Source organism: Lemur catta, chromosome 22 (genome assembly GCF_020740605.2).
Source record: "Lemur catta isolate mLemCat1 chromosome 22, mLemCat1.pri, whole genome shotgun sequence".
NCBI lineage: Eukaryota > Metazoa > Chordata > Mammalia > Primates > Lemuridae > Lemur > Lemur catta.
In genome coordinates this window covers 22,281,266-22,293,734 of record NC_059149.1, presented here as the reverse complement: position 1 = coordinate 22,293,734, position 12,469 = coordinate 22,281,266, and the positions used below count along the sequence as shown (strand labels likewise).

At 47.1% G+C, this 12,469-nt stretch overlaps 1 protein-coding gene across 2 annotated transcripts; it reads right to left on the bottom strand.

Moving 5' to 3' along the window:
* Nucleotides 1–4,990, bottom strand: POLR3D (RNA polymerase III subunit D). 2 transcript variants are annotated; one of them, XM_045535429.1, is made up of 9 exons: nucleotides 4,917–4,990; nucleotides 4,484–4,653; nucleotides 3,456–3,499; nucleotides 2,736–2,887; nucleotides 2,467–2,591; nucleotides 2,142–2,310; nucleotides 1,507–1,772; nucleotides 908–1,060; nucleotides 1–782 (listed from the first exon to the last, which is right to left on the bottom strand). In XM_045535429.1, exons 2-9 carry the CDS (start codon nucleotides 4,646–4,648, stop codon nucleotides 660–662), a joined length of 1,197 nt encoding a protein of 398 aa, XP_045391385.1. In that variant the 5' UTR covers nucleotides 4,649–4,653; nucleotides 4,917–4,990; the 3' UTR covers nucleotides 1–659. The 2 variants fall into 2 exon arrangements, with proteins under 2 accessions (XP_045391385.1, XP_045391386.1); XM_045535430.1 differs by having other exon boundaries at nucleotides 4,865–4,984.
* Between the last annotated feature and the right edge of the window lie 7,479 nt (nucleotides 4,991–12,469).

Below are 12,469 nucleotides of genomic sequence, written 5' to 3'. Positions count from 1 at the left end.
AGGAAAGGGAAACTCACATTTATTGAGTGCCTACTGGGTCTGGCCTTGTGCAAGGAGTTTTCACCTGATACCCCATGAAACCTCATGCCAACCCCATGAGGTAGGTATTATCTCCATTTCTGTCAGCTGAGGGATGTGAGGCTCAGAAAGGTTAGGTAGTTTGTCCAAGGTCACAAGACTAGGAGCTGCTGAGCTGGGCCCGCGCACATATGTCTGAGACTCCATCCCTGCTCTCTCTCCTCCGTTGCCTCCCAGGAAGAAGGAGGGTGCACAAGCAAAAGCCGCAGCCCTCACACCTCCTGCCCCCGGTGGTCCCACTGCCACCAAAAGAAGGTGCCCTTCCACAGACCCTCTCCCTCCTCCTCCCCGCCAGGAGGATGCAGTCAAAGAGACTAAGACATAAATACCAAAATAAATAGCAGGGGCAAGTCCCCAGCAGCAAGGATGTGCAGTGTCCATGCTGTGCGGCGGTCACTGTGCCATTCACAGCTACTGTGGGAGAAAGCCTTCTGGGCCCTGGGGAACTGGGACAACGGCTGCCAAAGGCTGGAGTGGGTGGGCTCAACAGGCCCCTTCTGGGTCGCTCAGATTAGAGAACAAAACGTCTGCAGCAGGCAGCAGCCGTGGGCACAGTCGCCATCCTCCTCCATCTGCTCATTTTACCGGTGTTTGTGATCCAAGAGGGACTCAAAATCGGGGGAACATACAAGTTTGTGCTTCACATGTCCCAGGACTGTCATATCCCCCGTCCTACTGTCTCCAAGGCCCACGGACACCAGCTCCTGCCAATGGACAGACACAGCAATGAGAGCCACAACCACACGCCCCAGGGCTCAGTCCTGTGAATCTGCACAGGACACTCCCAAGAACCTCCTCCCGCCTCACCCCGACCCTGCAGGGCGCTCACCTGCAGGAAAGAGCAGGCGGTTCCCATGGTCACATCCAGAGTCACCTTGCCCAGGAGGAGCTGCACCTTTCCTGACTTGCGGATGAGCAGCTTGCCAACCTGCCCCTCTGTCAGGTCAGCCAGGGTACAGGCGTTCTCTGCCAGCCTAGCTTCCTGCGGAGAAATAAGTTGGGCAAACAGCTCTTCTCCCCGTCTTTCATGAATGAACGGCATCCCACCTCCCAGAGAGAGGCATCAGTGGCAAAGGTCAGAATGAGCTCCTCAAAGAGGGCCTTTTCCCGCGGCTCTCTGCCATTGGTGAAAAAACAAAACCCACAGCAAACAGATGGACAAAATATCAGTAACTGCTGAAGCTGAGGGATGGTACCTGGGAGTGTATGTTCTCTCATATGTATATGGTCGAGATTTTTCATAATAAAAACATACACATACATACACAAGTGGGGTCAGAAGTACAAAGCCCCACAGTCCTGCGGGTACCAAGAACAAAGGCCCATATTCTCCTGCCCCGGCTGGGTGGCACACCTTCGCTATACAGGCCACTATTTCCCCTACTGGCCCCCACCCTCGCACGATCACAGGCCTCATCCTGGGCATACCCGGTCTTTCTCCTGCTTGATGACCACCATCTGCCCATCCTCGCCCTGTACTTCCGTCTTGATAGGCTTCACGTCCTGGGTGGGCGGCTGGCCGGGGAGGGTGTCTGGCAGCTGGAGGAACAGCAGCTCTTCCTCCTTGGTGAGGCTCAGCTCCCTGAGCAGCTCCGCCACGGACACGTCCTTCAGCAGGCCTGGGGTCTTCCTGGCTGCTCTAGGAGGAGCCTTCATCTTGGCCTCCTCCTCCTCATCTCGTGGCTCCTCTTTCACTGCTCGGGTGAGACAATGGAAAGGCTACCACGTGGCTGCCCTGCACACCACCTCACTGTTCCCAGCCCTTCACCCCTGTCTGCTCCCGCCACTCGGCCGGGGAGCTGGAAGGAGACACGGGTTACGGAAAGGGGTAAGAGACAGCACATTCATGAGTTGTGTGAGTTATCTAAAAAGGGACATCTGGGGCTGTCCCACTGCTCCATGTCCTCTGAGAGAGAGAATTTAGTCTTTGCTCAGCTCATGTGCTTTATAGCTGGAACCGGAATGGACCTGCTCAGCAGTGGTCTCGGAGGCTCATGTGAGGGATTCCGGGGGCAGGGGGACAGCCACAGAAACGGAGATGAGAACTTGACTGACATGGGTACCTTTCACAACAGGTCCATCCACCTCCATGTCCTCTTCCTTGGGGCCAGCCAGCCAAGGTTTAACATCTGGTTCTTCATTCTCTTCCTTAAAAAGCCACCCTGAGTGAGCCAGTGGCAGCTGCACAGGCATGTTTCGAGTGTCATTCCTCAGCCCCGGGTCATCAATGAACTGCCAAAGAAGGGGGCGGGGGTCACATGGCCAGCACACCCACCTGGATTGCAGTCCATCTTAGTCTGCTTCTAACCAAAGACCCTGCTGCTCGCCAGGAGTCCAGGACATCACCAGGGAGCGATTCTGCCCCTTCCCGCAGCCCCCGGTACCCACGTCATCCTTCTCCAGCATGCGCAGGATCTGCTTCGTTTCTTCATCCGTCTCCCTCTTTTCTTTCTTGATGTTGATGATATGAGAGGGTCCCATGTCTGACACATCCACTGTCTTGTCCCAGTTCCCTGTGGGAAATCACCCAGGTTATTAGGGATACATTAGGAAGAGGCCATCAGCAAGGAAAATTAAACTGGGAGCAGAGGAATTCCACTGCTCTTGCCCTTCGCTCAGGCAGTCTAAACTGAAAGCCACTAGTGACTCCTGTGTACCTTTTTTCTTCATCATTTCAGCGGGGCCCTGCTCAAAGATGGAGTGGGACTGGATCACTTCTGGGCGGCCCCGGCCTCGCCCATGCCCCTCTCGCTGTCGGTCTCTGTCCCTTTCACGCTTCTCCTTCTTCACGGTTACTTCTTCCTTGGGCCTGGAAGAGAGAATGGATTAAGGGAAACCACTCACTTCCTGTGCCTCAAAAAAATGGCCTTACTCTCCCATACCACTTCATGCCAAGTGAGTGGAGAGTTTGCGAGCCAATAACTAACTACACGATGACAAGCTGAACCCAATTCTAAGTCTTGCACTTTTCTCACTTCCTTGATGAGGCAGCACCCTTTCAGCTTGCTTTACTTTACCTTCTTGTCCAAAAATGTAGGGGTTTTTTTTGCGCTGAGTGAAAGCAGGAAGGCTGTAATGCAAAGCAACTTAAGGGAAAGTATGATACATCTTTGTTTAAACTAGTGGTTCTCAACCCTGGCTGTAAGAGACAAGCACTCCAACCTACTGCAAATTAGTTAAATCACAATTTCTAGAGATGGAGCCCTAGGGATCAGTATTTTTTTAAAGCTTGCACATTAGAATCACCTCGGAGCCAGGGTTGAAAATCATTAGTGAAAAGAACTAAAGACATAAATTTAAATTTCTGAGACACACACCTAGCCACTTCCCCAAAGCCCCAAATTCAGGGCAAGTATTCAGAAGACCTAGCTACTTACTCTTCCTTGATCTTCCGACTGATGATATTTGGGGTGAAGGTTTTCTGAAAGTAAAATACAGGAGTCACTGATTTGTTAAGTTCTGACCCCAAAGTACAGAAGAAAACAAAAACTCCCGAAGGGCATCTTCTATGGACCAAGAAGACCATGGCTGTCTTCTACACATTCCACACTGCTGTCAGAGTTTTATAGTGACAGACATATGCCTGAAGAGGAGGAACATCATGCCATGGTGGCAGTGGAGTTTCACACAGAACAAACAGGCACCAAAAACCATTTTATTATAGCCAGCAGCCTCAGCTTCTGCCCTCTGAAAGGAGAGCCTCTGGGATTTCTAAAAGCAAAATAATTTATCTCATCTCAACTCTAGTCTTCAAACTCTTATAGAGACCAGTCAGTATCAGAGGGGACCAGCTCTAGCAGCAAGGCTTAAGTAGAGAAATCAGGAATCTGCCAGCACTCATAATTATATGATACATTTAGATTGTCACCAGAATTTTCCAAGGCAAAGTCTTTAAAAACTGGCTGCTTTATGCTTCTGTCATCCTGTCCCCCCATCCCTTTCAGGGCTACTCTTCACAACAACAATCATACATATAATGGGAGAGGCCACAGAGTCTATTTGCCTAGGATTCAGTACATTCTAGACAAGAAGTATGCACACTGGGATGGTGGAGAATTCTGAACCCTCCAAAACTGCAAGCAAAGTTATATTTTGCCTGGCCTTTGATTTCTTAAAGGTGTTCAAAACACAATAAAACTAAGTAAACACTGCTAAAGTTGCTTTTGAATGTCTTGAACTAATTAGTATTTTCTGTCCTTCAACCACCTCTGAGAATCATCTCAACGTCTTGTACCCAGTACTTAAGACTTGAAGAAGGTAGGACAGGCTCCCTAGAACTTGAAGAGAGGTAGGCAGAAGTTTGGGCACAAGATTCATAAGGCCCAACACCACACCTGGCATACAGTAGGCTCGACACGAATATTAGTTGAATCCCAGGGGCCTGGAATTCAAGGTGGTCGGGTACCTTCTTGACTCCCCCGAGGGTGAGGTCCCTGGAACGGATGGAGGGAAGGCGGCCTGGGGTGAGGGGGAGCGCCGGCCGCCGCCCGATAAGCCCCCGCGCCCCAGACAAGAGGGGTCGGGACCCCCCCGGAGCGCTGGGCTCGCCCGCGGCGTTTCCTTCCGACATGATGCCTGGGAGAGAAGGTGCAGCGAAATCACTGGAGGGGACCGACACACGGACCCCGGGCGGAACCCCACCCACTTGGCCTCCCGCCCCCGTCAGGGCGTCCCGCCGGTGGCAGCTCAGCTCCTCCCCCTCCCACGTGGCGGGACCGCCCGGACCACCCCGGCTGGCGCCTGTGGCTCGCGAGCTGCGCTGTCCCCAAGCACTGCGGCCACGCACGAGGCAGGGACGCGCCCGGGCTGCAGCTCCACACCGCGCGTCACGACTTCACCTCCGACGCGACCCGCCGCCAGCCCTCGGTCTCCGCGCCGGGCGGAAGTCTGCGTGGCAGGGCCCGGGCGCCGCCATCTTGCCGCGGGGCGGAAGTGACGTCCGGAAGGCGGGACTGGGCCACAGTATTTATTAGGCGGCGCCTCACTCCCCTCCGCCTTCTCTTCCCGGTTCTTCCCGGAGTCGGGAAAAGCTGGGTTGAGAGGGCGAAAAAGGATGAGGGGAGCGGTCTGGGGTACGCTATAGTGCGGCGCTCGGGGGTCTTGGCCCCGGGCGGGGCGTGGGGACGCCGAGCTCAGGGTCAGGGGCCCTGGCGGCTGCCACGCCGCAACGTGAGGACTCGCCGCGGCGGAGCCCCTGGGAGCACTGGGGTCGTGGCTCGGGGTGGGACAAGGGGCAGAGAGCGAGACCCGGACTCAGAGTCGGGGAGCCCTGGGCCAGCCCGAGCCCCAGCCGCAGGCTCTCCGTGGTGACCTTGGAGTGGTCACTGTACCTCCGGGCAGTGGCTTCGCCCTCGCACGGGGCCCCCTTGTCTGGTCTCCTGGCAGCGTCCTGGGGTGGGACAGCCCCGGGACAGCTGCCGCGGACCCGCCGGTGCCTAACCGCGACCGTCCCGGGCTCACGACGGCGCGGGCCCCTGTGAGCGCTCTTGGTCAATGCCTGGAAGGAATCGGAAAACGAAGTTTGCTCTACTGTTGGAGGGACTAATTTGAAGAACTTTTATGGACTCCGATGTTTGCAATTTAATATAAGAAGTGTCCTTTAATGTTATCCCCCCACCCTCTCCAAACGATATAAACATCATGTAACAACTTAACAGAGAGTTTGAGGAAAGAATTTATGTCGGAATTCCACGTAGAATACTACTCTTAAAATTTTTGTAATATATTCAGTCCCCTTCACACAGCTGGCATATTGTACCACAACTTTGTATCCTCCTTTTTCAAATAACTTTTTTTTTTCTTTTTTGAAACTGGGTCTCTGTTGCCCAGGATGGAGTGCAGCGATGCTATCATAGCTCAACTGCAACCTCTAGCACCCCTCGGCTCAAGCCATCCTCCTCCCTCGGCCTCCAGAGTAGCTGGGACTACAGGTGTGTGCCACCTTGCCAGGCCTCAAATAACACTTTTTCATTGTTTCATCAATAACTGTAATTCTTTGGTGGCTATGTCATGATTTACCTATTTCCCTGTTTGGACTCTTAGACTATTTCTTTTCCCTCTTGTAAATAACGCTGTAGTGAACATCTAGTGTTCTCACCGTTTTTTTGTGTGTGTGTGTGTTTTTTTCCCCCCTCTTTTGGATTATATCCCTAGGACAGATTTCCAGACCTGGGATAATTGGCCAAAAGAAGATGTACAATTTTTTTTAAGTAAATTTTTTATTTTGAGATCACTGTAGATACGTATGCTGTTGTAAGAAATAACGCCCAGAGATCCCAAGGACTGTTTACTCAGTGTCCCCCAATAATAACGTCTTGCAAAACTATCCTACATTATCACAACCAGAATATTGGTACAGTCAGGATAAAAGACATTTCCATCTCCACAAGGATCCCTTTTATATACACACCTCCCTCCACCCACCTCCTCCCACCACTAATCTGTTCTCCAGTTCTATAATTTTGTTATTTCAAAAGTGTTATATAAATGGAATCATACAGTATGTGACTTCCTGAGATAGCTTTTTTCACTCAGCAGAAGTCCCCGGAGATTATCCAGGTTGTTGCGTATATCAATAGTTCATTTCTTTTTATTGCTAAGTATCCTTGGTTTGTTTAACCATTCACCCTTCGAAGGACATCTGGGTTGTTTCCTCTTTTGGGCTATTATGAATAAAGCTGCTATGAAAATATATGTACAAATGTTTGTGTAAACATAAATTTTTATTTCTCTGGGATAATTGCCCATACGCACAATTGTTGGGTCTTATGGTAGCTGTATCTTAGTTTTATTAGAAACTGCCAAATTGTTTTCCACAGTGGCTATACCATTTTGAACATGCACATTTTATGATTCGTCATTCATATTGCTAAATTGCTTTCAAGAAGGGTTGTGCTGGCCGGGCGCGGTGGCTCACGCCTATAATCCTAGCACTCTGGGAGGCCAAGGCGGGTGGATCGCTGGAGGTCAGGAGTTTGAGACCAGCCTGAGCAAGAGTGAGACCCCGTCTCTACTAAAAATAGAAAGAAATTATCTGGCCAACTAAAAATACGTATAGAAAAAATATGTATAGAAAAAATATGTATAGAAAAAAGTCCCAGCTACTCGGGAGGCTGAGGCAGTAGAATCGCTTAAGCCCAGGAGTTTGAGGTTGCTGTGAGCTAGGCTGATGCCACGGCACTCACTCTAGCTGGGCAACAGAGCGAGACTCTGTCTCAAAAAAAAAAAAAAAAAAAGAAGGGTTGTGCTAAAATGCATCACTGCTAAGAATATAAACATGAATGAGAACATACATATGAGAATATATGTAATAATATTTTGCCACACCCTTTTGAGTTTTGGCTCTTAAAATTTTTGCCAATTTAATAATATATTAATATTATATTAATAGTTTGCTATGTTGGTTTCCAACCAGACCTTTTTCAACTTCTTTTCTCCATATTGGTGTTAACAATAATCAAACAAAACCAAACCAATACCCTTCCCGTCCCCTACACTGAGCTACACACAGCAGCCTTTAGCATCTGACTAAAGAACTGGATGAAATTACTTTGATTTCATTCTCTTGGGCTTTGAGGTTCACCAGCCTTTTAGCAGCTCTTTTTTCGTTTGTCTGTTTTGTTTTGTTTTGTTTTACAAAGATACTTATTCAATGCAGAAAATTTGGGAAAATATTATTTATTTATTTATTTTTAGGAACAGGGTCTTGCTGTGTCGTCCAGGCTGTAGTGCAGTGGTGCCATCATAGCTCACTGCAGCCTCAAAACTCCTGACCTCAAGAGATCCTCCTGCCTCAGCCTCCCGAGTAGCTGGAACTACAAGCATGTGACACCATACCCGGCTAATTTATCTATTTTTTTTGTAGAGATGGGGGTCTTGTTCTTGTTCAGGCTGGTCTCAAAGTCCTGACCTCAAGCGATCCTCCCTTCCTCAGTCTCCCAGAGAGCTAGGATTACAGGCGTGAGCCACCGCGTCCGGCCCCATCATTTATTTAACCAGTTTCCTTTTGGTAATGTTTACTGAGTTTCCACAGCCTTGTTCACCCCCAAAAGGAGAAGAGGAGAGAACACTTAAATAGGGCCTTCTGTTTTTGACATTTTGGGGGTTACTTCCTGACAATGATTATTATACTTTCCCTTTGAGAATATTCTCCAACCTTCCCTCTAATTAAGCTAATATATTTTCAGCACAATTCTGCTTTCTTTCTTTACCTGCTCCCCCACTTTCTCTCCTTTATTTTCTCCCAAAGAGTGTTCATTCTTTTATCTAGCCTCAAAGGAAACTTGTAAATTATTAGTAGCTGAACCCTGTGTAACAGATGTGATTCTAGCAGATCTTAATTTGTTATTGACAACATTTTATTTTCACAAATCTCATAGTAAAAAGATTACTATGATAAACTCATTCTTTTCTGGTAAATCACTCAATAAAACTAACAACCAAACTCTTAAGAACAAATAGAGTTTTGGGGTCTAAATGCAACTTTCAGAAGGTATGAACAGATTCTGTCAAATGCCTGTTCCTGTGAATTCTTGATGGGCAGTGAAAATATGAAATGAATAGGGAACTGTTTTGATATGTATCGGTAGAATAAAAGGAATGTGTGGTATGAGAACACTGCCCAAGTTCAAGCTATTACATGTTCTTGATGCGTAATTTATCCTAATTTATTTGCATCAGTTTTCCTCCTTATCGCCTTGACCGCTACACATTGGAGAGCTCTAAGATTCTGTCTTCGGAATCCTTCCCTTTTCCCCCTATACTTACTCCCTTGGCGGTGCTCCAGTTTCTTGGCGTCAAACAGTGTACTGTATGTTGATGACTCCTAAATGCTTGTCTGCAGTCCGCAGCTCTCTGAACTCCAGGAGTGTATCTCTGCCTATTCCATACCTCCGCTTGGATGTCTCCTAAGCATCTCAAACCTATGTCCACATCCAAACTTTTGATCTTCCTCCTCGGATGGGGACTCCTCCACGGGGGTCCCCATCTCAGTAAATGGCAACTGCCTCCCTGCAGTGGTTCGGGTTAAAAATCTTGCAGTTCTTGATGCATCTCTTCCTCTTATGCACTACATCTAATATATCAGCTCTTCCGGATATATCTGGGCTCTTACCCTTTCTCGCCACCCTGGCCTAGGCCACCATCGTTTTTGGCCCTGATTATCTTAGCCTCCTAACCAGCCTCCTTCCACCTGGCCCCCCTCCTCACCAGTCTAGTCTCCACATAGTGCAACTGACATATTTCACATTAGGTCACATCTCTGGCTCTACACTTCCCAATGGCTTCCCATATCAGAGTGAAAACCAAGAGCTTTAGAATGGCCTACGCAGCCCTGCATCATCTGTCCCTCCGCCCACCATCTCTCTGGTCCCCACCCCCTGCACAGTCTGCTCACTCACTGTTCCAGCCACACTGGCCCCCACTGCTTTCTGTACCCCGTGGGGCATGCTCCTGCCTCAGGGCCTCTGCACCTGCTCCTCGGAATTCTCTTCCCTCACATGATTCTGCATGGCTCCCTCCCTCCCTTCAATCGGAGTTATTTTTTGTTTTTTTCCTAAATCCCAAAGTCACCTTCTCAAAGAGACCTTCTCTGATGTCCCTATTTAAAATCAAAACTCCCCACCCCCATGACATTTCCTGTCCCTATTTACTGACTTATTTTTCTCTATAGTATTTATCACCACTTAATAGACAACAGAGTTTATTTATTTACTGACTTACTTATTTAAGTGTCTGTCTTCCCCCTACTGGAATGTAAGCCCCATAAGAGCAAGAATTTTTGTTTCCTCCTTCCCCTGCCCCAACTGCAGTATCCTCATTGCCTGAAACAGTGCCTGATACCTAGTTAGGCACCCACTACATTTTCTTTTTGATGGAAGAATGAATTCTAGTTTGTAGTGAGACCAATTGCAAAATCTGGTTGTGCCTTAGAAAAATAAGGGCAGACTGATTCCAAGAGGTAATTTAAGCTCAGTGCCAGCGATGCACAAGCCTTCTCTGAGTTGTATTTTCATCTGTCTTCTCTATGGTTGGTTTCTTCTGTAAATAACTCTCTTAATAGAGTAAGTGTGGCAAATACTGAGTTGAGACATCATGGCAGTAGCTTGTGTTCAGTATGTCCAACTCTTGTCCCAGCACCCCCCATGCAGTGCTCAGTGGCATTTTGTATTTCCTACATTGTGTTCTTCCACGTCAGGTGTAACTGACTCTCTATTCTAATACCATGGTTCTACATGAGTCTTTCCACCTCCCGTCTCACTTGCAATTCTCTTTCATCATTGTTCTTGATCTTTTCCCCTTGAAGTTTCTTTCTTTTTTTTTTTTTTTGAGACAGAGTCTCACTCTGTCACTTGGGCTAGAGAGTGCTATGGCATCAGCCTAGCTCACAGCAACCTCAAACTTCTGGGCTCAAGTGATCCTCCGGCCTCAGCACCCCAAGTAGCTGGGACTACAGGCACATACCACCACACCCGGCTAATTTTTCTATTTTTAGTAGACACAGGGGTCTCACTCTTGCTCAGGCTGGTCTCGAACTCCTGAGCTCTAGCAGTCCTCCCATCTCAGCCTCCCAGAGTGCTAGGATTACAGGCGTGAGCCACCTCGCCCGGCCATTATGTAAGTTTTTAAAACAGCTAAAATACTTATTCTATTCTTTAGTTGAGTAAATGCTCAGAAATGTGTCTAGCGTTTAGAATCATTTTAATGCTCTTTAGTAAGTTCAAAATAGATGACTGGTGAGGGTTGTAGGATGTCTAAACATAATTTCAAAAGGACAAAGTAAATAAACCCTGAGAAACCTGTGTGGTTCTTCTAAATAGTCCTTACTCACTCTTGTCATTGTAAACACATATAAATGAACAAAGTGGTTTTTATGGACTGTTTGGATGTGTATGTATTCTTTGACTCATTGAATCTTCATGCTTAGTTCAGCCATGGGGAAATACACACAAACATCTTGAGTCTGTAAAGTGCATACGTCTGTAAATATTTTTTACTTGTAGCCTCATTCTCTGTTACATCAGACTCTGTATTCACTATGCATCCTTCTACCATGAAGAATCTGGCCTTTGTACTCAGACTAGAATTTGAATACTAGTTTTACAACTTATGGGCTGAGTCTCTTTTTCCACCACCCACCTTTTAAAAAGGGGGTTGATGAATCTATCTCTCAAGGTTATGAGAATCACATGCCTGGCGCTGTGTCTTGGTGCTTAATAAATGCTTTGTTATTATTGTAATGATAGCTTAGATATAATGTCTAATATAGAAACTTTCAAACATGCACATAACTAAAGAGAATAACTTATTGGATCTCCAAGTACCCAGCTTCGGCTATTATCCACTGTGTCATTTCTACACCACCCACTCCCTTCTCCCAGATTATTTTGAAATAAATCACAGATATAATGTCTTTTATCAATCCATAAATATTATAATACATATCTCTAAAAGTAAGCACTCTTTTAGAAAAATAGCCACAGTATATCAAAGCTAATAATTCCTAAATATTATCAAACATCTAGTTAGTATTGAAATGTCTCCATTTGCCACGTAGGGACTTTTTTTAATAGTTTGTTTAAATCAGTATCCAATTAAGGTCCATTCCCTTTAATATTTTATTGGAAATATAATTAAGGCGTGGGATGAGATTTTGTTGTAAGGATGTTCATTGCAGCATTGTTTAGAATTGGAGGAAAAAAAATAATCAAAGATGGGTAGGGGATTGGTTCCCCTAAAAGGTGTATGACCTGACAATAGAACATTGGACAGCAATTTTAAATGATCCTGTAGAAAGATTTCGTGATGAACAGAAAAAGCATTGCTAAGTGAAACAAGCAGGTCATAAAACACTATTTATACTTTTATACCATTTTTGTTAATAAACGATGTGCCTATATTCTATGCCTGTTTCTGAATGGTGGGAAAATGAGAGATTTTAATTCTCTCTTAAATTTAAAATGAAATTTCTCATCTTTCTGCAACGATCGTGTACTACTTGTGTAATAAAAAGTTATTAAAAATAAGAATGCCGCAGAAGTGCACCCTGGCAGTTGTTTGCTTGGTTTCACATGGAGTCAGTTATACTTGGCACGGCAGGCGATGTTCTTACCACGTGTTTTCCCTCGTGATTGGTGGAGAAGTCCTCCGAGGCAAGAAGAGGCAGAAGCTCTGGCAGGGCTGTGCTTTCACCTGTAGCTAGCGCAGCTCCACAAAGGGGCATTCAGATGGCCATTGTTCCCTGCTGGGCCGCATGACCTCATGCAGTCTCCACACACCACCCTGGGAAGGTGGGAGGCAGACATGGGCTGGGACTGGTCTTCCTTTGACATGAGGGGAAACCGAGTCATAGAGAAGCTGCCTTTTTCCTCACGTTGCCCCTCAGGTTGGTCCT